The sequence below is a fragment of the Cimex lectularius genome, unplaced genomic scaffold (genome assembly GCF_000648675.2).
Source record: "Cimex lectularius strain Harlan isolate CLEC.00 unplaced genomic scaffold, Clec_2.1 scaffold110, whole genome shotgun sequence".
Lineage (NCBI taxonomy): Eukaryota > Metazoa > Arthropoda > Insecta > Hemiptera > Cimicidae > Cimex > Cimex lectularius.
The window spans coordinates 1,480,241-1,506,286 of NW_019392697.1; the positions used below are offsets into that span (position 1 = coordinate 1,480,241).

A 26,046-nucleotide genomic window follows, 5' to 3' on the forward strand; every position below is an offset into this window, starting at 1 on the left:
AAGATAAAAACGAAAAAATTTGCCACAAAACGACCAGAATTATAAAAAAAGGATGAAATTTAGGATCTTAATTTTGTAAAATACGAAAACCTTAAAATGCTCCAGTATTTTCTTGATTTGTCAAATTAATTACCAATAATAATTATTATATAAATTAATACAGCCTAAAGAAAAAAAAACAGTTTCGACTACACAGTAATACAAATTTTCTGAAATTTAGGATCTTAATATTTTTTAAATATGAAAACCTTACAATGCTCCAGTATTTTCTTGAGTGTCAAATTAATTATCAATAATAATTAATCATAAATTAATTAAATTTAAAAAAAGATAAAAACGAAAAAATTTGCCACAAAACATACGACTAGCATCCTAAAAAAGGATGAAATTTAGGACTTAATTTTGTAAAATACGAAAACCTTAAAATGCTCCAGTATTTTCTTGATTTGTCAAATTATTAACCAACAATAATTATTATATAAATTAATAGCCTAAAGAAAAAAAAAAACAGTCGACTACACAGTAATACAAATTTTCTTTCAAATTCTAATTTTTGTTATTTTAATCCAACCAATTTATTTAAGGATTTATGATCAAAACCACTGTTCTGTAATTACGATTTAATATTGCAATTATCTAGCTGTAAATGAAATTTCAAAATAGCCCGTGATTAAGCCGTCCTAAAATAATCACAAGGGGTGTCTATGTATCCACGAGTTTTTTCACGAAACAATGTAAGCCTCTAACATGGGACAGGTCCATAAAGTTCATTTCTACAAAAGGGTCAGGGATGTTGTACAAAATTTAACCAAATCCCTGATCCACAACTGCTGGTCGATCACTACATCTTTACTTATTATAATGTTCATAAACCTAGAAAAAAATACTATATTTTCTATATACTTTTAATAATTTAGAAAATGTACCGAGAATGCTATAGCGATATATAAAACTATGAAGTTTTTTATTTTTATTATAATTTTACACAGTACGCGTCTTCATTGACCTAAAAGTTAGACGTTTGTTTACATCGTTCTGGACAAGTGAACAGGCTCCATCGATCAAACCGGCAAGGGAAAAAGTTCAACGTGAAACAAGACGTTATGAGGCAAGGTGGTGCATTCCACCTCTAAGGGGGTTGGTCCTGTTTTGAAACATTGTGCAATTATTGAGAAACCGGGGGTTGAAGCTTCAAGAATCAAGTTTGAAGTTTGAAGTTTGAAGAGCGTTGTTATGGCGACAGGCGTTTTTTCCCTAGGACTTTAATTCTCCGCGAGGTTTTACGAGTTCGTATTTTCTGAAAGTAAAAAATCCAAGAGTTCCACTTTTTGTTCATTTTATAAGTAGAAACTTACCTAATGGTTAAAATTATAAAATAGAAAAAAAATCCAAAATTTTGTTATTCCAACGCAGGTGGGCAAATTAGTGATCGAAGGTCCAAACACTTTCCACCCCCGAAATATGTAGAAAAAACAAATGCACCACAACACAAATTCACTGACGGCACTTTCGTCAGAAGCACTCACGTCCGACGCGACTATTATAATAAATTCATTTTCATTTCGGTGGCGGGAAGAGTGGGGCGAGGTCTGGAGGGGGTGCCGCCGGCAGTGGGGACAGCAGAGGGGATTGCTTACTGCTTACTGCTTCGAGCCCGGACTACCCCAACGTGTCACTCAGCATGCAGCCGGCCGGCTTCCTTGCCAACTCCATTCACAGCGTCTGGCCCATTCATTTTCTTTTATTCCACTATTTCTGACCTTACGATTTTCTTTTTTTTAAATTGATTTTTACATATATAAAACAATTACAACGTTAAAGATGTTCTAAGAACAAAACTGACTTGAAAAACATATGAGGAGAAATCACCCAGTGGTCTGCTTCCTTTAGAAGAAATAAACATGACTTTTTCAATTGTCTTCGCCACTACGAAGGACATCACGTGACCCGTTTCAGTCGACGGAGAGGTCATCTGGGATGGTAGTGGAACTGAACTGACAGACCAAGGGATTGGGTGTGTGGAAAGGGATTGATGGAATTTTTAATAATGGGTTTTTCTATCTCGTGTATTAAGGTCTCGGTGCAAGGTGAGGTTTTATACATAATAAGGAAGGTTAACTAGTTTTCTCTGAACTTTTGATTGGAATCTTTGGATGAAGTCGTAATTCTTGGTTAACCCGCAGAGTTCGATACCATAGGCCCAAGCAGGTTTGAGAATAGTTTACATTGACTCGAACCCAAAGGAAATCCCAGAAAAATGATGACCTTGGATGGATTTAGTTAAGATCTACTGGACTATCTTGACAAACAACTTTTAAAGCACTCAAACGACATCTCAGAGAAAGGATAACCTTGGATGTATTTTTTTTTTTTAAATTGCCTTATGAACTTTGCACATTAGCCAAGGAACAATGGTATATCCCATATGCGGTGTTTTTGATGGGGGTTGCGAGAGAAAAAGGGCCAGGGGCAACGTCGGGAATCGAACCCACGGCCAAGGGGTCGAGAGCCAAAATCTGTCATGCTGACCACTCGGCTACCGCGGTCTCCAATTATGGATTTAGTTAATATCTACTGGAACATCTTAACAAACTTTTAAGCTCCTAAAGTAAATCTCAGAAAAAGGATGACCTTGGATGGATTTAGTTAAAATCTACTGGAACATCTTAACAAATTTTTAAGCTCGCAAAGTAAATCTCAGAAAAAGGATGACCTTAGATGGATTTAGTTAAGATATACTGGAACATCTTGCCAAAAAAATTTTTAACCGCCGAAACAATATCTCAGAAAAAAGATGACCTTGGATGTATTTTGTTAAGATCTACTGGGCCATCTTGACAAATAACTTTTTAAGTACCTAAAGGAAAACTCATAAAAAGGATGACCTTGAATGGATTTAGTTAACATCTACCTGACCATCTTGACAAATGTTAAGCTCCCAAAGGAAATCTCAGAAAAAGAATGACGTTGGATGAAATTATTTAAGATCTACTGGAAGATCTTTTCAAACAATTTTTTTAAGCGACGAGACGATATCGCAGAAAAAATGACCTTGTATGGGTTTTGTTAACATCTACTGGCCCAACTTGACAAATAACTCTTTATGTACTCAAAGGAAAGCTCATAAAAAGGATGACCTTGGATGGATTTATTTAATATCTACCTGACCATCTTGACAAACAACTTTTTAAGCACTTAAATGAATCTCATAAAAACGATGAACTTGGTTGGATTTAGTTAAGGTGATGTACTGGACCATCTTGACAAACAACATGAACTACACAAAAAACACAGCAAATAGTTAATAAAAGGGCAAAACAGACTAAAATTGTCTTAATAAATCAATATTTTTTCATATACATAAAAAATACAAAGGTAACATATTTGTTTTCTTGCTCTGTTTTTCTGTTTTGTTTGCTTTGTGTAATCTAGTGCGGGGAAAATGTATTGGAGGTTGAGTCCTGTGGCTCCGGGGTCATACATGACAAATCCTTATTTAGTGCCTATGCCATTATAGATTTTTCCGTCAAATTGACCCTTTTTCTCAAATTAACAGTTTATATACAAAATTAATCCTTTACAATATCAAATTAACCTTTTTTTAATTTCAAAACACCCTTTAAGCTTTCCTTAAATGAATGTAAAAAAACCTGCACGTAAAATAAATTTCCTGTGTATATTTTTTATGTAAATATAAAATAATTGAGCTCTTAAAAACGATAATAAATTTATTTCAAATGAAATTAAGCATTATATAAAATATACAAATATATATGTATAGCTTTATCCCGTCCTTTTCCGCACCAAATTAACCCTTTTTAATTTCAAATTAACCCAAAAATCTTTATATTTTATATATATTTTTAATTTGAGCCCAATTATTTTATATTAACAAATCAACTATACAAAAATTTTACTTTAAATATTTACAATTTATATCATCTCATAAGATTACATCTGCTTTATGTGAACAACTTATTTTCAAATTAAAAAAGGGTTAATTTGTCGGGGGGAAATATATTTATAACGGATTCTTCTTTCAATTTGAGAAACGTAAAAAAATTGGGTTTTAATAGGCTTTTGTATAAATAATTAAATTAGTTGAAATTAACTTTCATATGGTCACCTAAGAGCCCATGATCCTTTTTTATTTATTTTACAAAGGACTAATTTGAAATTAAAACGGGGTAATTTAAACTAAAAAGCATGGTGCATCGGCTTGAACCAACTGGAAGAAATTTGACGTAGTAGAACGATGATAAAAGAGAGTCAGACGAAGCAGGTCTGACTGTCAACATTATACCATCTGGACTAAAAAGATTCGACAATTAGCCTCAAAAAGATTGTTCATCCAGCAGAAAAAAAGGCTTATAAAGGAACTCTACAACAATGATAAACAGGCAACTATCAAAATCACTGACGAGAAGATGAAAGGCAGGTCTGTCAGACTAAAAATAACAACCAATTCTTCGCCTGTTCAAAAAGAAAATTTCACAATTTCCAAATTACACAAAGGACATGTATAAAAAAATAATAACACATACATGGGAAGAAATAAAAAAGAGTACTAAACAAAGACAATGATAATAAAAAAAAATTAGACTTAGTTCGAAGAACTTTATTCAGCAGTTTTCATACTGCAGTTTGAGCTCGAGAGAAATTGAGATAACACATGATGCAATGACTTTCACCTATCCAGTCTTTTTTATTTAGAGAACACGGCCAGTGTGATAGTTGGGGAAACAACAAGAAACTGAGTGCTGGTAAATAGATTTTTTTTCTATTTAATTTACATATCGTAGCACAACTGTTATTTCCGTATTGTGCTATTTACAAGAAGTAAACACAGTAACGTAACCCTTTGTCTAAACTAAACTCAGTTGTCAGTCGTGTTTTGCGAGTTAATTTGTATAAGGAAATTGTAAGATCAGTGCTAAGATGAATATTTCAAGAGAGGAATTTCCAGTTGTATATTCTATTTATGTGAGGTTTCTTCTTGAGAGAGAGAAGAACCTGAAGGATTTTTTGTGGGTTTGTGCTTCGCCATGTTTATAACCCTGACCACTTTTTGTCTTAAATGTCTTTGCATCAATTTTATTAGAGAAAAATAATACTTTACAGTAAGTCCAATTAAACATAAATACGAATGGAGCGGAGTTACTTGTCAGTTGGTCAGGGATGTAAGAAGGCCGAGGCTCACAGCTCTATTCTGCCTATAATCGCTACTTTCGTTTGTCAAGACACGTTACGGAATGGATATGTAAAGTGATTCATCAGGGTCATAAGGAGGGCAAGGCACACGGCTAATTTGGTCGTTTACGATCATATTGGCCCGCATTATAACCGCTGTTCTTGGCCTGTAAAGACATGTTTATTTACGTCGCATGTTCAGTAATTTATCAGGGTTATAAGCAGGGCGAGGCACAGCGCTACTAGAAGCTTTTAAGATTTTCTCTTTAGATCTGTGGGGTGATTAACCTTTGGTACGTTCCGTTTGTACATGTGAGCCTATATTCGCTGCTTTGGTCTGTTATCAAAACACGTTCCAGAACGTCATGTTCACTAACTGATCGGGGTTATAAGCTGGGCGAGGCACACCTCTAACAGAAGTAGTGTCTTAAGATCTGCTAGTTAATGAAACTGCAGTTTGACCGTTTCGTACTTGTCAGCCTATATTCGTTGCTTTTGTCAGTCAAGACAAGTTTCGTCGCTTTGTTCAGTGATTGAAAACCCACCAAGAAGTAGCCTCGCCCTACTTATAACCTGACGAACCAGTGAATATAGCGAAATGCCGAAACGCTTTTATCAAAGTTAAATGTAATGCCAATAATTATTTCTTAAATTATAAGGATGCCAAATGACTAGCGAAAGAGCAATTCGGAAATTAAAATAATTAACTTTGCTTTAACTTATTTATTTATAATATAATTGAATAGTATATGCAATAAGCAAATAGGCTAAGTTTTTTTTCATGGTATGAAAAGGGAACGAGGTGGTGGTTTTATGTGTACGGTATTAAATCGAGTTGGCCAACAGCATCGTTTATCATTAATAGAATGAATCGATTGTACAAACAACTTCAAGTTAGAAATTCATGAAAAAAATAGACATCAGAATAGCTTTAAAGTGTTGAAATTACGAAAACCGTTCAAGATTAAGATAAAATGTAAAGAAGAGGAAGTAGGGGACGGAAAATAAGGGGATGGCTTCAAACCCGGCTAAAAGGATAAAGGGAGACTGTGCAAAGAGACAATCTGAATCAATATGAAAGCAAAGGTAGGGGTCGTTTAAGTGGGGTGACTTCAACCCTAACACCGCTTTTCAACCCCCTGGCCCCGGAGGGCGCAATTCGACCGCGAAAACATTTGCAATATCCACTCGGATTAAATGAGTCGCGGTTTATGAAAACTTCCCGGACTCAAACGTGGAAAGTTGAGGGTTAATTTGGGTTCAATGGGGCCGGGCCGGGTGGAAAGGTCCGACTGTTCCTGGCCTAAACGGGTTTACCTTCACGGAAGGATGATCACCCTCTTCAAATAGATCTAGATATGCAATTCAATTGCCCCTTTAATTATACAGACAGACGTTCTCGACCTACCTTATGATGCCAACAATAAACAGAACTAAGTTGAAGGGGAATTCAGGAAAACATTTACTCTTAATGACCTGGCTTTTAATAGACCTAAGAATTGATATTTTTCATTAAGACCTGAGAGAGTGACGACCTGAACGATTTTTTTGCTCTTGGGTGATGGGTTTATGCCTCGCCCTGCTTATAACCTAGACCAACTACCGTATATGGCGAAATGCCAAAACAGCCTCCAATAAATCCAACCTGCGGTTGGAAATGACAACTTTATTTGATATTCACTTGTTATCCGTACAGGGACGAACCTGTAGTCGCCTAGTTTACTATCGGTTTCTCTCTACCTTCGCATTCAGGTCTATCCGACATGTTTCGGCTTCTCGCCATCTTCATTGTTTGTTATGAGTGCTCGCAGTTCTGGGTTATAGACCCAGCAAAACCCTTATTTTGATTAACAATTTGGCATAAACTATTGTGGCATAGCAGTGTTCTGAACCCGCGAAACCCAAGAAGGAATGAAGTTGGCGAAAAGCCGCCACATCGACCAAAACATTTTAGTTTCATTTTAAACCTATCAATTGATTCATAACGTAATTTTCGAATAATTTAATTGAGCGAGTTGGTTAGAAAGTTTTCTTCGCTACGACCCGTGAAAAACAGCACCGAGGAAGACCTCAACAATCGATGACGAACTTCATAAGAGAGCTGTGGAACAAAGCCATCAGAGAGATTGTGGCACGCCATGGCATTAGTAGTACATCAGTGTCTAGACATGTAAAATTAATCGGATAAGTACAAAAAAAAAAAGAAGAAAAAAGAACGCATGTGCTGAATTAAAGGTCAACAACTGAAAGGTCAAAAGAGTTTCTCTGTTTGAATATTTTTTTTTAATGAGGCTGTTCGTGTGTTATTATAGTTATTATTGTGTTATTACATGCGACGATAATATATGACAAGACATTTAGTATAGTGGTTATAATCAGTTCTTATCAATTAGGTCATATGCCAGATCAAAATTTCTCATAAAATATCCATGTTGAATGGTTGAATTTACCCAATTTTCTATTCAACGGAGGACGCAATCAACCAAACAATTGTACAGCACAGCATAAACAGCAAAATTTTAATCGCCCGAGAAAGAAGGAAGGACGCACTATGAGTTGTTTAGATCCTACTGTTTTAATAATATAATTATTCTTAATAAATCAGTAATAATCCAAGCGTGATTTCACTCTTTTTTGGACATCTGATTATAATAGAAACGAAACGACTCACTTATCAAGATAGAGAAATATTAAAAACACTCATGATAGAAAGATAAAGCGAGATGGTGCGGACCATATAGCCAGGGAATATACAAGACAAATGTTTACAACTCTCAAACCAAGGAAAAAGAATTCGTAAGAGTATATTAATGGATCATTTTTTAAAGAACACAATGCAGAAAATATTTTCTAACATGATGGATGGCCAATAACTCATGAATGATCCTAGATGTTCTTTTGTCTTTAAATATCCGTTCTTCTTGACTTTTGTTTGGTTAGCAACTACTGTCGGGGAATCTTGTAAACGTCAGTTAGTTATTTCGCAAAGGACGTTAAAAGAGTTGGCGTTTAAGACAGGAAAACAACAATTTCGGGTCGAATAAATTTGACGATTTGCCAGATTTAAAAAATAGCCCTAAACCCCTCGGCTATTTCGCAACCACTCCACGGGAATGAATTAACGGCTGAAGTTAAACGCGTAACCAGCCAATTCATTAATATCGCCTTAACGTCCGATTTTTTGGCGCCGCAGAAATTACTGAGATCCATGCAATCCAACTGTTCACAGGAATAGATAAAGAAGGAAAAACATATTTCCAGAAAACGACCTAACTTTGTAGAAAGATGATGGAGACCAAACCTAAAAAGACCTAGGAAGGTAAATCTCTTACCCTTCATAAGAAGAATGAAGATAAATTTAAAAGTACCCACACTAAAAGTTGAAGCCATAACCACCTCCAAAGAAAGTACCTTGGTATAATCCTCGAAGGCTCAAGTGGAGAAGTCACATAGTCCTACTGCATAAGGCCTAGGCACTACTAAGTATAGATGAGGTATTGGTTATACACACTCGTCACATATTAAGCACTAGTATGGTGGCCAAAAACACTGCATAAGGAAACACAAACCCTTGCAAAATTGATAAAGAGTAACATGTCTTAACATATCAAGGATATGATAACATCACTAATCATCAGATATGGAAACCGCATTCGATCTTCCGCCCATTCATGTACAAAAAATGTATTACGAGAGTTCCAACAGATTCCTTTGGTTATAAATAAATAAAGGCAGATCCAAGGAGAGGGATAGATTCAAATTTCAGTAGAATATTAAATAAATGAGATTGCTGTAAGAGCCCAGGTACAATGAGAGGAAACCTCAACTTGACAGACCCTGACAAGTGGTCATAGATAAATTTTGGAAGAAAGGGAATCCCAAGGTTCTGGAAGGGGTCTAATATAGTATACTGATAGATCAAAGATGGAACAGCAGGTGTAGGGTTAAAAGGCCGAATTACAACCTAGCAAATCCCCTTGGACTGGTCTGTATTCCAAGCTGAAGTCAGACCAGCTCTTTGGACAGGAGTTCAAAAAGAAAAAATGAAAGGTGCACGGATCGACCTGTATAAAGTCGGACGGTGAGACAGCTATAAAAACCTTAAATTCACTTTTAGGTCCAAACTGGGACTGCCGAAATGGTCTAACGATCTAAGCGAACACAAGGTTACCTTCTGCAGAGCTGAAAAAAAATGGCTTGAGGAAAGTACCGGAGGGAAGGATCAGATTTGAAGCAAGCTAAGAGATTGGTGGAGGAAAGGACCAGCTTTGAAGCACCCTACGAGATTGGTGGAGAAAAGGACCAGCTTTGAAGCAAGCTAAGAGATTGGTGGAGAAAAGGACCAGCTTTGAAGCAAGCTAAGAGATTGGTAAAAAGCTAGAAGAAAAATCTTTCAGATCAAAATTATACGCATCTATACCGCCCGCCACCTCATAAGTACCATCTGGAGGAGATGGACCAAGATGAGACGAAAGATGCCGACCCTGTCAAGAGAAACCAGAAACATCGGAACTTATCATTTGTGAACGTGAGGCACAGTATACGATTTACTTCAGGAAAGCAATGCTTTCACCAATAGCGCGCGAAGAGGCACCGAGGAAAGTCCTTAGTATACTTTATATTCCATATTAGTATACCTTAGTATACCGTATAATGTTAGTGTCTCACATTCAAAAAGGATATGTGTCGATGTCTCTGGTTTCTCTTGACAAGAGTCGGCCTTTTTTTCTGTCTCAGCTTGGTCAATCTTCTTTAGATGGTAGTTAAGAGGTCAGTGGACGTTCCTCAAAACCCAAATTTTTCGCACAATTCTACAACCATTCTACGTCACCATTTATACTATCCACTCCGATATCAACATACCCTACACGTCCCAAACCTGGCCCACTCCTACTACAATAAATTTCACTCCAAACTATCCCCTCACGGCAGCTCATTAATTCGCAACCTATCCAGCTCAACCCTTCCTTCCAACCCTCAGAGAAGACTACTTAAGCGCAGGTGGCCGCGCGACCATTTCATTGAATAACTTCGGTAAATCTAGGGTATGCTGTTGATTTCACGCCATAACGACCAATTACGGCCACTTTCACTGGATGGTGGCTAATCAAATCAATCACGCATGTAAACTTGCATGAGTATATGTGTCCTTGTAAATATCCTTACAAATACCTTAATTTTTACTTGTGTTTTGTATACAGTCGTTAAATAAATAAAAGAAATTACAACTTCGTTGTAAAACAGCGCACTTTCCACGGTATAGTCTATAAAGATCGCAGTAAAGTTTGAAGTTCTTACTTAACCACCCCCTCACAAAAATAAAAGACCAAAATATTTTTAAGTTTTCTAACCAAAAAGTTCACCTGAATCGTCAGTGAATGTATTCATTCGGCAAGTCAGAGTAGAGAAACCAACTGACAGTGGTTCAAATTTCGTTTGAGGGCAAGGACCCAACCCAATGCAACGATAGAATTAGCCAGATAAAAAATATAAAATACTACGGGTTAAAAGGACAGGTGTTGTTGAAAATGGTCAAATTCAGGCTGACAGAAACAGAAAATCATCCAAATATGAATGAAATGATGACCAGACTCGTTTTTATCTCTATTTAGTCTATATTGAGACTACTAAGCAATTGGCTTTTATTAACTATTTTAAACCCTGAATAAATCGAAAGTGGGTTAACAACAAACGGAAAAGCTGAAAAAAATCCGTCTGCTGTGCGCACAGGTGCTAGGAGCTCACCTGTCGGACAAGAGAGATGTTCGGTCAAAATCGTATATCTAAATTAAAATCGTACATGAATATTTACAGAATGAGTCGTAAAATTAAAATATGTTTTTTTAAAAGGCTCGTACTTCCACGAGGGCGCGTAAATTATGAAACGCCTTATGCGTAATTGCCGTTCGGTCTTGCATAATTCCGATATCGCGCTTTCATATTTTGAGTAACGTATATTTGCTCGCGCGTAAAATTATATGTGGAATTCCTTTCGTTTATGTTGGCTTTACTGTTTAAGGCCTTACACCTCTTATAAACGAGCAAAACTGAAAACATTCCGCATAAAAAAACTACACTACAAAACGCTGAATTTAAAAACCCTCATTAAAAAGATGCAACGTTTCGAATTTTTATGACTTTCCTTATTTGAATTATTTTTCATCCTTGAAATATCACTTCGGAATAGTCGCATGATAGCTGATAAAGACGTACAACGTTTGTTCTGTTCAACTGGCCAACAAAACACATAAGAAAACATGAGAAATCACTCGAGGACACGACTCACCACTTTGTACCAGCCAGTGTCGTGGCTTACAAAAAAAATGACATATTTTTGAATAGACCATCGACCAGTTTTATATCGGGTAAAAAGGGTCTCAAATTTAGCCTAAACGTTACACTTTAAACTCAAATCTATTTTGAACTGGCCTGATTGTAGTAACTGGACCGCCAGTTTTTTCTTCTGGAATTTGGTGCATTGAAAAAAATATAGTTCCTAATTCTACCTTACTCAATATTTCAGACCAAAAGCATAAATATACTATTTGTTTACGAACGACCGGAACTTTTAAAATTATATTAAATAATTACAAAATTTCCTAAAAATTAATAAAATATTTAGTATGCTTTATATGGCAAACAACCAAAACATTTATGTTCCTATAATTTGTATATTGAAAAAAAAAAATTATAATCTCTAACATTTCCTTCTTCAAATTTTGAACCTATCTATCTTAAAGCTTCTATTTATAAATTTTGGACTTTAAATGTAGCAATTACAAAAACTTTAAGGATGATGGCGTGACAAAATGGCTACCAAAATGCCTGGTGAACTCAATAAAATATAATTCTTTTTTCTTGAATTTGATAAATTACAATAATTAGAATTCTTTATCTTTCCTTTCCCAGATTTTGAGTAAAACGAGCTTAAAGCTCCTATTACGACGTGTACTATCAAAATGAGAAAAACTTCAAATATGTTACATGACAATATTACCTGAAAAATGACTGGAGAACTCAATAAAAATATCGGCTATTTACTGGATTAATACGACATGGCAACTTTTTATAGATAATTATACAAAATATGGCTAACAAGTGAAACATTTATTTTGCTGGAATTGGAAAAATTTCAAAAAATTATACTTCCTTTCACAAATTTTTATTCAAACGAGCATAAAGCCTCTACATAGACAGCCTTGTACTGTCAAAATCAGAAAAACTGTAAGAATATTGGCCTGACAAAATTGACTTAATTCCTCAGATTCCAGTAAAAAAAATTGTTTTTTTCACTTTTTTAACATATTTTTTGTACAATTGTTTATAAAACGTAGCCATACAGTAATAATCCAGTAAATGGACGCTTTTATTTTGTTCTTTAGACATTAAAAAAATTATACAAAAATATTGCGAACAAGTGAAACATTTCTTTTGTTGTAATTTGAAAAATTTCAAAAAATTATATTTCCTTTCCCAAATTTTGATTCAAACGAGCGTAAAGCCTCTTCAAAGACTTACGCCTTGTACTGTGAAAATCAGAAAAACTTTAAGAATATTGGCCTGACAAAATCGATTTAATTCATCATATTCTAGCAAAAGCAAATTTATAGACTTGTACTGTCAAAATTCCAGCAAAAAGAAATTTTTCACGTTTTTAACATATTTTTTGTATAATTTTTTATAAAACCTAGCCATATAGTAAATCTAGTAAATGGACGCTTTCATTTTGTTCTCTAGCCATTAAAAAAAAATTAAACAAAAATATTGTCAAAAAGTGAAACATTTCTTTGCTGGTACATGATAAATTACACAAATTATAATTCCTAATCTTTTATTGCTTAAATTTTGAGATTAACAATCCTAAAAGATTCCCAAATGGGTGTTGCCATGACAAAATTTCCCTAAAAATATCTATCAAACTGAGTGAACTATTGACGATTTACTGGAGAAATATGATATGGCTACGCTTTAAAAAAAATGGCCAAAAATGAAACATTTTCCTAGTATATAAAGATAATAGGTTCTAAAAGATACTCAAAATATTTGGAGCCAAAAACGTATACGTAAACATGAATATAATATACTTATAAGTAAACCACAAAAGACATGGATATAAAATCCATCTTCCAGAGGTTGTTCCCAAAAAATTTAAAAAAATATATTTTTTTTTACTTCGTTTATTTTCATCTACCACTGTAAATGGGTATAGTGTTTATTGAGTAAATTTGTCATCAATTTCTTCGTATTCTTTTTCAAAACGATTACGAGAAATGGATCTGTTCAATGTCTTATTTTGTTGTTGTGAATCTGTTTGTGTTTATGCGAAATTCGAGGCAAACAGTAAGTTCCTCGCCCTACTTGATCCTCCCAAAGGAGCCGGGTCGAAAATAGACCTCGAGATATATCAAAAAGTATGATCGTAAAAAGTGTTTACAGCCTCGCGTTTTAAACGACGGGAAAGATTAAAGCGAAAGATCAAAAATAAAACGAATAAAGATTGAAACTCTAATAGTTTAAAAACAAAGGGGGCAAATTCATATGGCTGGTTATTGACAGTTTGGTGAAATTCACGAATAATCTTAAGGTCTGTTAAGAAAGACAAAACGTTTTTTTAATAAATGGTTTCACATTTTTTTGAAGACACTATTAGGGTTGCACTCCTTGGCAATGTTGGGACTGTAACACTGCAGTGTCACTTTTTGTAAATGATGGTTCTACTAACAAATTTGTTGTTTACAACTATCCCAATTTCGAGTATTAAACGCTCATCATCAGCAGGAAGAAGACAAACCCGTCTGTGGTCAACCTCCATTACAATTAAGTTTATAAAAAGTTGTCAACCTTGTTTTTTATTATTCGGAAATCGTGAGATGCGGTCTGGTGTGACGTAGGCTTTAGAAAAACAATTTCTTTATCGTGCCATGTTTCGACCTTTATGAGATCATCTTCAGGGGTCAAAGTGTTTGTTTTCCGTGTAGATGTGTCATTCTTGTATGTCTGGTTGAGAGTGCCCAAACACACAAGAATGACTCATCTACACGGAAAACAAACACTTTGAGCCCTGAAGATGATCTCAATAAAGATCGAAACATTGGCACGATTAAAAAAAATGTTTTTCCGAAACCTACATCACTCCAAACCGCATCTCACGATCTCCGAATAATCATCGACTAACGGTCACTAATCACCACACTTGTCTTTTATGTTTTGAGAGGATGTTTCTAACTGAACAGCCACCTCTAAAAGATTCTCTAAATCCTTCTCATTTAAAATTTTTACCTAATTTTTCTAATAGTTCACGAATGTGTAATGGAAAACCTAATGATTGCTGATGATATTGCTTCTTTTAAAGTTATTTTTTTTAAATTATTTTTTACTAGTGCCTGCCTTTAAATAATTCTTGATAACTAATGTTTTTAGCCAAGGTTTTAATTGTTCTAATTTAATTCTTTATTATAATTAGCAGGTGTTAATGGGAGTTTCAGCATACAGTCTATGAGCCAAATGAATTTAGCAAGTTTTTTGGGTCCATTTGTGAGAAAAGTCTGCTGGTATCATGTTGAGTGTTTTCTATATACATCTATTTCAATTAGGTCATTAATTACGGACAGTTTTAAGTCTAAAAAGCTTAACCATCTTTATTTTCCAATGTTAAATTTATATTATGGTGAAAAGAATTAATTAATTGGAGGATTTATTTTAGATCCACTAGCGTTACATAATATACATAAAATAGCTCCACAAAGCATTTCCAAAAAAAGGACAGATTTAATTAATTTAGTATTTGATTTGGAAAAAAATTTTTTAAGTTATCCAATAATGTTTCCGCACAAAGTGGAGACAATAGACTCATTGGTAACCCTTTCTTTTCATAAAATTTACAATAATTAGATAGTAGGCATATTAAGATATTACATCTACAATTAACTTATATAACTAACTTATTAACTTATATCTACCATTAACGAATTAGCAAAATATGATATAGATCACTTCTAAATATGCCTAATATCTAATTATTGTAAATTTTATAATAAAATTTTTGAAATGAAAGGGTTACCAATGGGGCATTCATTATCTCCACTTTGTGACGAAATATTCATGGAAACTGAAAAAATTCTTTTCAACTTTAAATAACAAGTTAGTTAAATCTGTCCTTTTTTTGGATGGATTTTTGGTATTAATTCTTTACACCATCATATAAAATTTAAATTGGAAATATAGATAATAAGATAAATAACCTAATTGAAATAAACATATACAGGGTGAATTGCTACTCGTGCTACAAACTTCTCCAGTAGATTCTTCACCCTAAAATGAACAAAAAAGTTCATATTGTCCATGGTCCGATTCNACCATGGACAATATGAACTTTTTTGTTCATTTTAGGGTGAAGAATCTACTGGAGAAGTTTGTAGCACGAGTAGCAATTCACCCTGTATAGAAAACCCACAACTGCAGACACCATGGCACTTGCAGATTCTTCTCACCGATGGACCCAAAAAGCTGCCTGATTCATTTGGCTCATAGACCGTATGGTGTCCCATAACGCCTACTAATTATGAAAAAGGATTAAAAACAATCAAAACCTTGGCTAAAAACAATAGAAATCAAGAAATAATTATTGATAGGTTACTAGTAAAAAGAATAAAAAAAGTTAACGTTAAAAGCAACAACTATCTGACTCAAAACCCACCAAAAATTAAGCTTTAGGTTTTGTTGCTTGCCATACATTGGTGAACTATCAAAAAAGTATATGAAATTCTTAAACGAGAAGGTTTTAGAGCTTTTTGAGGTGGCTGTTCAGTAAGAAACATCCTCTCAGATATTACATATTATTTATTTATTTGACAAGATATTTTATAACAATAAAAAATTTGCGTACATATGTATTTTTGAGGGAAAATGGCGGGGCCCTATGCGTCCTCCATTTGTGTACCATACTTCTTGAAAAACATTATTGTCGATGTTGATGGGAAAATGTTCACGAAAATCCCATTTACCTTTACTTTAACAAAAAACATCCTCTCAAAACCTAAAGACAAGGCTGACACCTTGTCAAAAAACGGGGTTTACAAACTTTTGGTTTTTTTTTTATAATGATTGTGATAGTAAATATATAGAAACAAAGTGGCTGAGAAATTAAAACAAGAGTTAAAGAACACTTGCCTAAATCGAACAAATTTTCTGAATTTAAAGACCATCTAAATGAAACAAAACACAATTTAAATTTAAATACAACCATGTTACAGAGTTCCAGAGGGAGGGACCTAGATTGGTTTCAGAAATTTTAAATAAAAAAATGTAAAATTAAACATGGAGACAGATCATAAATAACATCGATTTTAATCTACATTCTATTTTAAACATGTACGTAAATGACATTTGACATACAAATTAATCATTAATTTAAAATTCTTTTTTTACAGTATTTTCAGCATAATATTTAGTTGTGTTGTAATTCACGTTCAAAATTGAGCAGCACTAAAAACTAGCTTCTTATTGGAAAGCGTTGGCAGTGGATCAGGCAGTGTTTGTAACTCCTTCAACCTGATGATGAGCGTTTAATGCTCGAAATCCAGTTCATTGTAAACAACAAATCTGTGAGTAGAATGATCATTTACAAAAAGTGAATCATTATTCATCATTTCTATTCTACCACTATATTGTGTCTTCAAAGAAATTTGAAACCATCTATTAAAACTTAATTATGTCAATATGTACCCAAATTTAAAAATTTTTAAGAATTTTAAGACCAAAATCGAGATTATTTGTGACTAAAAAAGTGGTGGATACACCTATCTTTTAAAGAGAAAATCATAAAACCAGCATCCGATTAATTCTTTTATCATTTCTAAAATTATCACTATAATACAAAAAAGTATATGTTCTTGGATGATATGCATTTTTTTTTTTTTTTAATAGGTTCCTGAATGAACCTCAAGATCTAAGCATTTTCTGCCGGTATACTTACACAATTGAGATATCAGAATGTGTCCATATTAACCTTGGTGAAAAAAAATTCCTACCTATATACAATCTTTTTATTGGGGGTTAGAAAGAACAATGTTTAAAAATTATATTGCTTAAAAGTTGTTGTCTCTCTCTCTCTCTCTCTCTCTCTCTCTCTCTCTCTCTCTCTCTCTCTCTCTCTTTTTCTCTCTCTCTCACAAACACACTCTAAAAACCAAGTCAGATTGTTGCATATATTTGGATGGTTTTACAGCCTTTACAAAGGGAAACGAAAGGAAGTGAATTAATTATACATGGAACAACAGATCTCTATACATGTTGGAAATGATGTGGGAAAAAAGTAGAAAATAAATATTTTAAAAAATTCTGACACAGTGAACAAAATTATCCGAGAGTATGCAAACAAGCTAATTAGAGGCGGAAAGCAAAAGGTTTATAAATATTTAATATTTCTAAGACGTTTTGTTTTCCATGCCGTCTACGAAGGAAGTTGAACTCTTTTCAAATCCTGCCATGAAATGACCTATTCTAGTCTTGCAATTAGGTTATTTACAGTTTCATATTTTTTATTATTTCTTCATGAGGGTATTTCAACTACAAGGTTATATGACCTAAGGATGCAGGTATTAAAAAAATAAAAGATGTTTTCGAAGTATGTTGATTTTGAATTCCAGAACTGCTGGATTCTTTACTCTTGAGCAGTGTGTCAACATGTTAATCATTATGGTCAGAAAGCTGTCACAGCAGGAAATGATCCAATGGTCACAGTCTGCGATATAGAACGTGACAGAATGTATGAGCGGTCCAGTCTAATTAATTGTTTTCTTCTAAATAACATGTGCATTTCACTGGGATTTATTCCCCGTTTCTATTGTTATTGATGAAGGAGTGAGTCTGGCTGGGCCTTAATTGCAATTTTCATTTAAATTATTTGCTGTCGTTTTATTCAGAATATATTGCTTATATAGGTTTATCAGATGGGGGGGAATACCACGCCATAAATATATTTAAATTTGCTAATTTAATTTATGACTCAGCAGCCAACTGGAGAGGTGTTGAAAAGAATGGGAAAATCATTTATTGTATAGACATTAAATTTAAATTTTCCTTAAGGCTTAACTCTGATTTTTTTTTTAACAGCAGAAGAAATATAAACTTCTGGAGTGCCGGTGTTAAAAAAAAAGCCCTTTCATACATACATGGCCGCTGGATTCAAGCCCAGGACCTTTACAGTGATGAATGCCAAGTCAACCGATGACCCACAATGTACAAGCTAATCATATTTATTTAATATCACAAGGTTTCGGAATGTGGTCTGCATGATGATGCACCTGTAATTTGGTCATCACTGATCATTTTGGCACTACAATGGGACTTTATCACCTTCAGAGTTCGGCTGAAGCATGACAGACCAACCAATCAAGAATAGGCAGACAAAAATTATCGGTTAAGACTAAATTAACCTGCTGTTCTGAAATTTATATTATTTCTTTATAATGTTATTAAAATTTACTTTTGAAAGTACATGGAATAACTATATGTATGACCAAAGCTAATAATAATTTCAAGGAGTTGCTGGTTGCAATTGTAAAGGCATTGACACATGACTCATCACTGTAAGGATAGGTCCCAGGTATGAATTCAGGCTGTCTGGTACATACAAATGTTTTTTTTAAACACCCGCACATCAAGGGTTCGTTCATGTGACCTCTGCGTCGCAAACCCCCATGGCAAAAATAATTCATTAATTAATTTTAAAAAAATCAACTATGCATTGACTAAATTTTGGTGGCCTGTCTATTCCTCAAGAAAATATTTATCTATTCGCTATTTAATTAATTTGTAATACATAAATTAAGCATTACATAGCTTATAACTTATATCAATGAATAAGACAAACACGGTTTTGATTGATTTATGTTTTAAACAGGTTGAACTTGTTATTTAAAAAGCTTTGCGATATTTTATAAGTCTATCTTATAAATCTCTCAATTAACATTAATTAAATAAACAAATTAAAATGCAGATAGTTTTAAATGGTAAATTTATTTACCATTAAAGTGAATGAAACAAATCTTTAAAACAATTAGAAATACGCATACAAATATAGAGTAATTAAAAAAAAATTAAGTCAGTGTCAGGAACCTCAAAATTGAATATTCTCAGCCAGACTGATTATAATCTTTCCGGAGTTGTTACTCTGAGTAAGTGTGTGAATTATAGCAAGGTCATATGATAAACTTGGTTTTCACTTTTTGTTTTTTTCTCTGCCAACTCAAGCGTAAGTCATTGTATAACAAAGGTGATAATATATACAATTATAATATTATTTCGACAAGCATGTTGTCAGAAAAAAAAAAAAAAAAAAATTCGCTCACCTTTGGTTTTGTCCTGGGAGACTTTCTGACAGGGCGAAGCGGTCGTTTGACAGGTTGACGTTTCGGTGGAACTCTCTTGATCGGTGATTGTCTCGTCCTTCTAACCGGCATTTTCGACAGTTCCGGGGGCGATTTTTCTTTTATCGGCTGCTGAGGCAAGAGCTTCGGAGGGGACAGATGTTCCTCGGGCTCCAGCACGGGCGGCCTGGAGCTGGGACGCAAGCTCCGTCGGAACTGCTGCAACCTCACTGGCCGTTTCTTGTCCTCGTCTTTCTTAACGTCTTCCTCAGACGAAGATGAGAAAGAGTCTGATGATGATGTAGCCTGGTCTGGCCTTAATTTCGGTTTAGTTGCTGATAATTTCAATTTTAAACCTCCCTACGAACACAAAATAAATAAAATAAAATTTAAATTATAACAAAATAAGTCTAGAAAATTACCTGCTCAAAATTTGTTTCTCTTATGCTGAAAGATGTTTGAGGGCTTTGAGAGTCAGAGGTACTTCCTGAACTCTCACCCTGTGGTTTGTTAGAACTTTCAGAACTATCACTGTCACTATCACTCCTTGTTGAAGCTGAGTCATCCTAAAATAAGAAGGCATAAAAAAATATTTTCACTCACGTTTGTCATTTGCTGTTAATGAAAATTACCTGAGATTCAGAATTTGAGTTAGAAGAGCTTTCACCATCGCTTTCGGAGCCTGAGCTCTCTTCTTCAGAATCAGATTCTTCCTCCTGGGCCGGTGGACATGGAGTCAAAGGAGGTAAAGGTGTTGCTGGCTCCTATAAACCACAAAATTAAATTTATATGTGTGTCTTTTAAATACGGATTCATTTCATTTACTAAAATTAAAAGTACCGCTTAAAAAAAATCTGTTTTTAAAAGAATATCCTACCTTAATAGCATCCATGTCCACCGTAGACGGTAGGTCTTCGGGTTCTGAATCTTCGGCAGGCCGGTGGATGACAGCGCTCCAGTCACAACTTGTGAGGATGTCACTTGACACACCAAACTGCATGGGGAAAATGGCAAGGCGATGAATTATTTCTAAAGGGCCAACTCTTTACGCTAGTTTACCTTGTTAATGTCTGAGCGAACGAGCGCAGAAGCGGCCGGTCCGATAGCAGACACATACTGAACAGGTGGGGAGTACGTAGACGCACTTTTGTCTACTTGAGGCATGATGTAATACTCCATGCAGTTCTAGTGAACATCACACCAACTCCTGTTCGGCAATGTCAATAATTAAAATAGTTCGAATATATTTTAATTAATTATAAATCTTTTATTTTTAAAGACCCTACAGAGAAAGGACGTTTGAACTTAAAGCAGATAAGTTTTTACAACTAAAGCTGGAAAAAGCCTTTCACACAAACGCAATCAAGAGATAGAGGCCCATTGTCAACTATTTGCCTGCTTTCATAGCGAAATAATTGCTTCGACAGCAATTTTTAAAAAGCATTTCTAATTGAAATTTGCATGCTTTTATCCAAAAATTTGTTTACAACAAATTCGATTCACCATATCTAGCAGAACTTGTATTTTTTTTTTTTTTTTTTTTTTTTTTTTTTTTTTTTTTTTTTTTTTTAATTTGTGTCAATGTTTGAAAATAATTTTTTCTAAACATATCTTTGGCATGTTCAATATAAATTATTCGATTTCAAATATTTTTATATACATTCATAAAAATCTGTAATAGTTACAAGCGGAACAAATTATAATAATGAATTTTTTACTAGAATGACAATCTAATTAAATGAATAAAAAATTAGCAGGCCTATCCATATAAAAAATATCAGAATAATAAAAACCTGAAACTAATAGTGGCTTTATAGACCTAAAATGGAATGTAGAGTGAGGAGAGGGAGGAGAGGAGTCAAAGGCCCAAATTTTGACCTATCGAAAGGCCCCAAGTCGTCAATTTTCCATGCTGAGATCCATACTCTAAAAATCTGCACAGGAAATAAGGACTAAAAAATGTACAAAAATCTTTTATTGACGACTTTAAATGTTATATGCCACACCGCATATGTCAAAAGGTTAATTTATTTTGAATGAAAAGTTTGTTTTTAAATAGGGAAAACTAGTAATGCTTAATAAGCATTTTTCCTTGAACTGTGGTTCAGACCTATCCTCGCTTTGTTGAATACTGAACCACTGGCTAACCAAGTAGTGAAAAGCCTCAACAATGATAGACAAAACGAAGCAACAAGTTCATCACACTGAAGATCTCATTAAGGTTGACCTTGTAGTCACATTATCAAATTTAATATACTCTATTCTTTATTTTTGATATTTTTATCTGGAGATGTCACAGAAAAGAAAAACTATTTTATAAATACAATTGATATGATTGATTATTGAAAGTTTAATGTAGTTTTTACTTTATTTACAAAACATTTCTCTTTATAGGCCTTGTTATCAAATAAATAAAATATGTTGACAAACAGTTTACTTTCCTTTTTATGATTTATATGGTAGTTTTTAACAGCTATCAATCAAATATTGTCGAGTGGTTCATTAATAGTCACACGAATCACACACCAATATGAAACGATGTACAAATGTTAATTTGTACACATTTACTCTGAATGGCAGGAATGTTTTCAAATTATGGACGTCATGTTTGACTCATCGTGTTTGACTTTTGTTATTTCCACCTTGTAGCCCCGTTATCAAATCTGAGAATGGCAATAAATGAAATAAGATAGAAGTACATTAGCCAAAATGTATAGTAAATGCTACGGGGTGAATCTGCTGTGATCAAGTGGATAATTTAATACAGACTTTACGTAAATCAAAGCGTATTGGCTTTGTGCCACCTTCAGTGAGGCACTGTTGTTTGTTGTACGTGTGCAAAAGTCATCCAGCCACTCTAACAAATCTGGCAATGGCAACACATCAAATAAGAAACTATTTTAGCCAAGATTTGTAGTAAATTCGACTAGCTTCATGTGCTGTGATCGTCTTTTTTGTTTTTGTAAATCATCTTTTCATAATTTTAAATAGCATAACTAATATTAAGTACATACTGAATGGTTGATTTTGGACAAGTTTGTTTTTAAGGCGGCAAAACATTATAGTCAAGCTTGCATGTTCAATAACTTAATTATTTTTGAACTTTTTGATATGTTTAACTGGTAAACAGATATTAATATTAAAGGAAAAAGTTTAATAGTTTAAATGCTGAAAATGTATTTGTTATGATTGTTTTACGATTTACTAAACTCGTCCGGCCTTTTTATCAAATCTGAGGAATGCAACACATCAAATAAGATTAAAATATATTTCCACTGGCTTCACCTGCTGTCATCGACTTTTTAGTTTTTGTAAATCATCTATCGATAATTTTACATACCATGATAACTAATATTAAGTACACTGTAAATAACTGACTTAACACAGGGTAAGTAGTACTGTGAGCAAACTGGTTGTTTATTTTAAATGCCAAGTTTGTTTTTAAGGTGCCCTCCATAGTTGTGCTTATAATTTCAGCGACTTCCCTCGACAATTCATAACACGATCTTCTGGTATAAAAAGATCATTAATGCTGAAAATCGCATTTAGACCAGCAAGAAAAAAATTAAACACCACCCAAATGTTTTGTTCTCAAAGAAGTGATCACCAACCCACCAACAAGTGCAACAAAACTTTCAAGTATTTTGTATCAGGATAAAAATATTTCAGTTACAGCCCAAACAGTACTTACTATTAAAAACAAGGTGCCAGAAAGAAGCCCTATGTAAGAAGAACTGGGAAAACTCTCCAGTCTGAACCATTTAATCTGATGCATTTTGGGAAACTTATTTTCACCAATGGGATCAAATTTAATATTTCAGCGTCCAACAGAAAAAACAAAATCAAAAATTCAAACCAAAAATCCAAAATTTGTTAATCCTCATTTTTAATAATGGATTTACTTAAGAATAGTGAACATTAAGATTACTCATTTTGTAAACAAACAATTTTTCTCCATTTTAATTCAGTTGTATTCTGTAAGACATCAACTTCAACCAGAAGTTCGCAATATTATTGTGAAAATAAGTCATTGAGGTCACAGGAAAGTGGATATTGCAGAGGCAGTTGACGTTTCTCTGCCTGGTAGTGGATCTCAGCGCATTACGACGCTAAGGGAGGACAGAAATATTGTCATTGCTGCAAGACAGAACCCTTTCCATAGTGACCGCCAGATTCTAAATGAAGTACAAGATGTTTTGGCACGACCGTTATCAAACTTGACCTCATGTCGTATGTCCTTAGAGACAACCTGCAGTAACAGGCTGCTACCTGCAACTCAATATGGCACGAGCACATAGAAGAGAACACCAATTGGAATGCAGTTATACTTATGAGTCACGATTCTGTCTATAATGATAGCAGGCATCAAAGAGTCTTCCAAGAACAGGGTATGCGTACAACGCCCCAGTTCGTCCTCCCTTCAGTGCAGTTTGGAGGAGGCGGTGTAACCGTCTGGGCTGGGTTTAAACTCCATCTTGTCGAAGACAACCTCACTGCAGTGCGTTATGTCCAAGGAATTATCGAGGAATACATCCCTCAAACCAGAGATCTCTCTGGCAAGAATTTTCAATTTCTGAATAACGATGTCAAACCTCATAGAGGCAGAGTTTAAAAAAACTTGAGGAGAAAATCAACCCTATCCCCCTTGTCCCGAGATCTCAATCCCAATGATCACATGTGGGATGCGTTGCAGAAAAGGCTTTTGATCACCATCCGCAGCCAGTTGACATGCAACAACTGACTGCAAGCATGACAACATCTATGGAGTGAAATTCCTTATGAAATTAGTAACCACGTTACTAACATTATGCCTAACAGGTGTACAGAGGTTTTTTTTATACACGGTGATAATTGTTATTGAAGTCATGAGGAACGACCAAGAATAAGGTAGTTTAGAAAAACACTTTTTTTTTCTTTTTTTACTGACGTTTTGACCTTTATTCAGGTGATCTGAGCATTAAGTGTGGTGCTATTTTTGTGGTGTCATATTGGTTTTGTGTGAAAGTGTTGTGATAATTATTGTGTCCAATAATCAAAATTAGAGAATTAAAACCTTTTATTTTGCCAGTTTTCAAAATTCTTTAATTAAATTTTCCTTCAGTAAAAAACAATAAATTTTAACGCAATTTATAATAAAAACGCTAGGGCAAGTAAAAACTACAAAATTGGCAATATCCTAATCATTTTTGAGCAGTTTAGTTTGGCCTTTTAATCAAATCTAAAATGGCAATGAATCAAAAGAGATTAAGTATATAATCCAAGATTTATTTGTGGTAAATTTCACCGGATGAATTTATTGCCAACTTTTATGTTTTTTATTGTAAATCCCAGTTGATAATTTTATATAATAAGTAAAACTAATAAATATACATAGTGTAAGGTTAATTTGGGCAGGTTTATTTTGAGTGAAAAGTGTGTGGAGTGGGAAAACTCCAATGTCATGTTGATATCGAGGAAAATTACAGTTTTTCCTCTTTGTTGGTATTTTCGTCCGTTGATAAGGCTGGAGGTGTGAAGGCCGAGGAAATTAGGTTAAAAATCGGAAATAAATCTGTGACACGAGTTGTGATAAAATTGTGTCTTTGAAGGTGTTGTCAGATGTAAAAACCAACCTTTTCGCTTCCTAGGGCCTCTTGATGCGAATCTGGGAACGTCGTGAAAATAGAAGTCGCCTCCAGGAAATCGTCATTTCGACCATCTCTGAATTTCTTATAATTATTTGGAGAGGAAAAGTTGACATTTGCAGATGTAGATGTGCAAAGGTGTGCGGAGGCTGGCTAAGAGGGCATGCTTTCGGCCAGGACGGGGGGGCCTCAGGCCTGGAAAGTGCCCTGTCGGGACGGGCCCGTCCGCTCCATTCCTGGGCTTAAAACGGATTCCGTCGGGGTCGGGGCCGAGGCCGCGTGGAGCCGCCACGAAAAGAGCAACGTTACACGATAAAACGGCTACCTGGGACGATCTCGGCCTCGTCGTAAACAAGCAAACGGTCAAATATGGCGGAACGGTTTGTTAACGGATTGGAGGGCTGAACGCGAAAAGGACCCCCGGAGGCGGCGAGACTCGGAAAAAGGCCGGTTCTCCGACTTAGATCCGAATACGGTCCGAGGCTGGGGTTGGGCTTTTTTCACCAGGTCCGAGGCGAATCAGCTCGGCGAGCGAGGCGTCCGTCCGTCGTGTAAATAGAAAGGCGACTGTCGACAGCGACCTCGCGGGCGGACCGAGCAACTTGCGACAGATGGCCGCGTTTTCCCTCTTCTTTACTAATTTTCCCGCCAACCCATTTTGCACCTGTTCACACCCTCAGCGTGTGAATTGTAAAATAATCCGTCCCAAAACCAAAACATCCCACACTAAATGAACGCTTCCCTAACAACAGCATTTTTAACAACAACGACAACATTACACGTAAGACATTTCCTAACAGATATATACACTATTAAATATGATATCGAAATATTGTACATTGAAAACATAATTCAGGCAAATG

General features: G+C 34.7%; 1 protein-coding gene across 3 annotated transcripts in view; it reads right to left on the minus strand.

Moving 5' to 3' along the window:
- Positions 1-25,768, minus strand: part of LOC106674098 (histone-lysine N-methyltransferase ash1) — a 136,731-nt gene extending 110,963 nt beyond the window's left edge. For 2 of the 3 annotated variants that reach the window (XM_014406588.2, XM_014406586.2), the window contains exons 1-6: positions 25,172-25,768; positions 20,619-20,766; positions 20,437-20,553; positions 20,192-20,323; positions 19,982-20,125; positions 19,542-19,919 (exon numbers count right to left, since the gene is read on the minus strand). In XM_014406588.2, the coding sequence (XP_014262074.1) occupies positions 19,542-19,919; positions 19,982-20,125; positions 20,192-20,323; positions 20,437-20,553; positions 20,619-20,738 (891 nt within the window). In that variant the 5' untranslated portion in view covers positions 20,739-20,766; positions 25,172-25,768. Of the gene's footprint in view, positions 1-1,355; positions 1,544-19,541; positions 19,920-19,981; positions 20,126-20,191; positions 20,324-20,436; positions 20,554-20,618; positions 20,767-25,171 lie in introns of those variants that run through there. The other variant, XM_014406589.2, reaches the window with a different exon arrangement.
- Between the last annotated feature and the right edge of the window lie 278 nt (positions 25,769-26,046).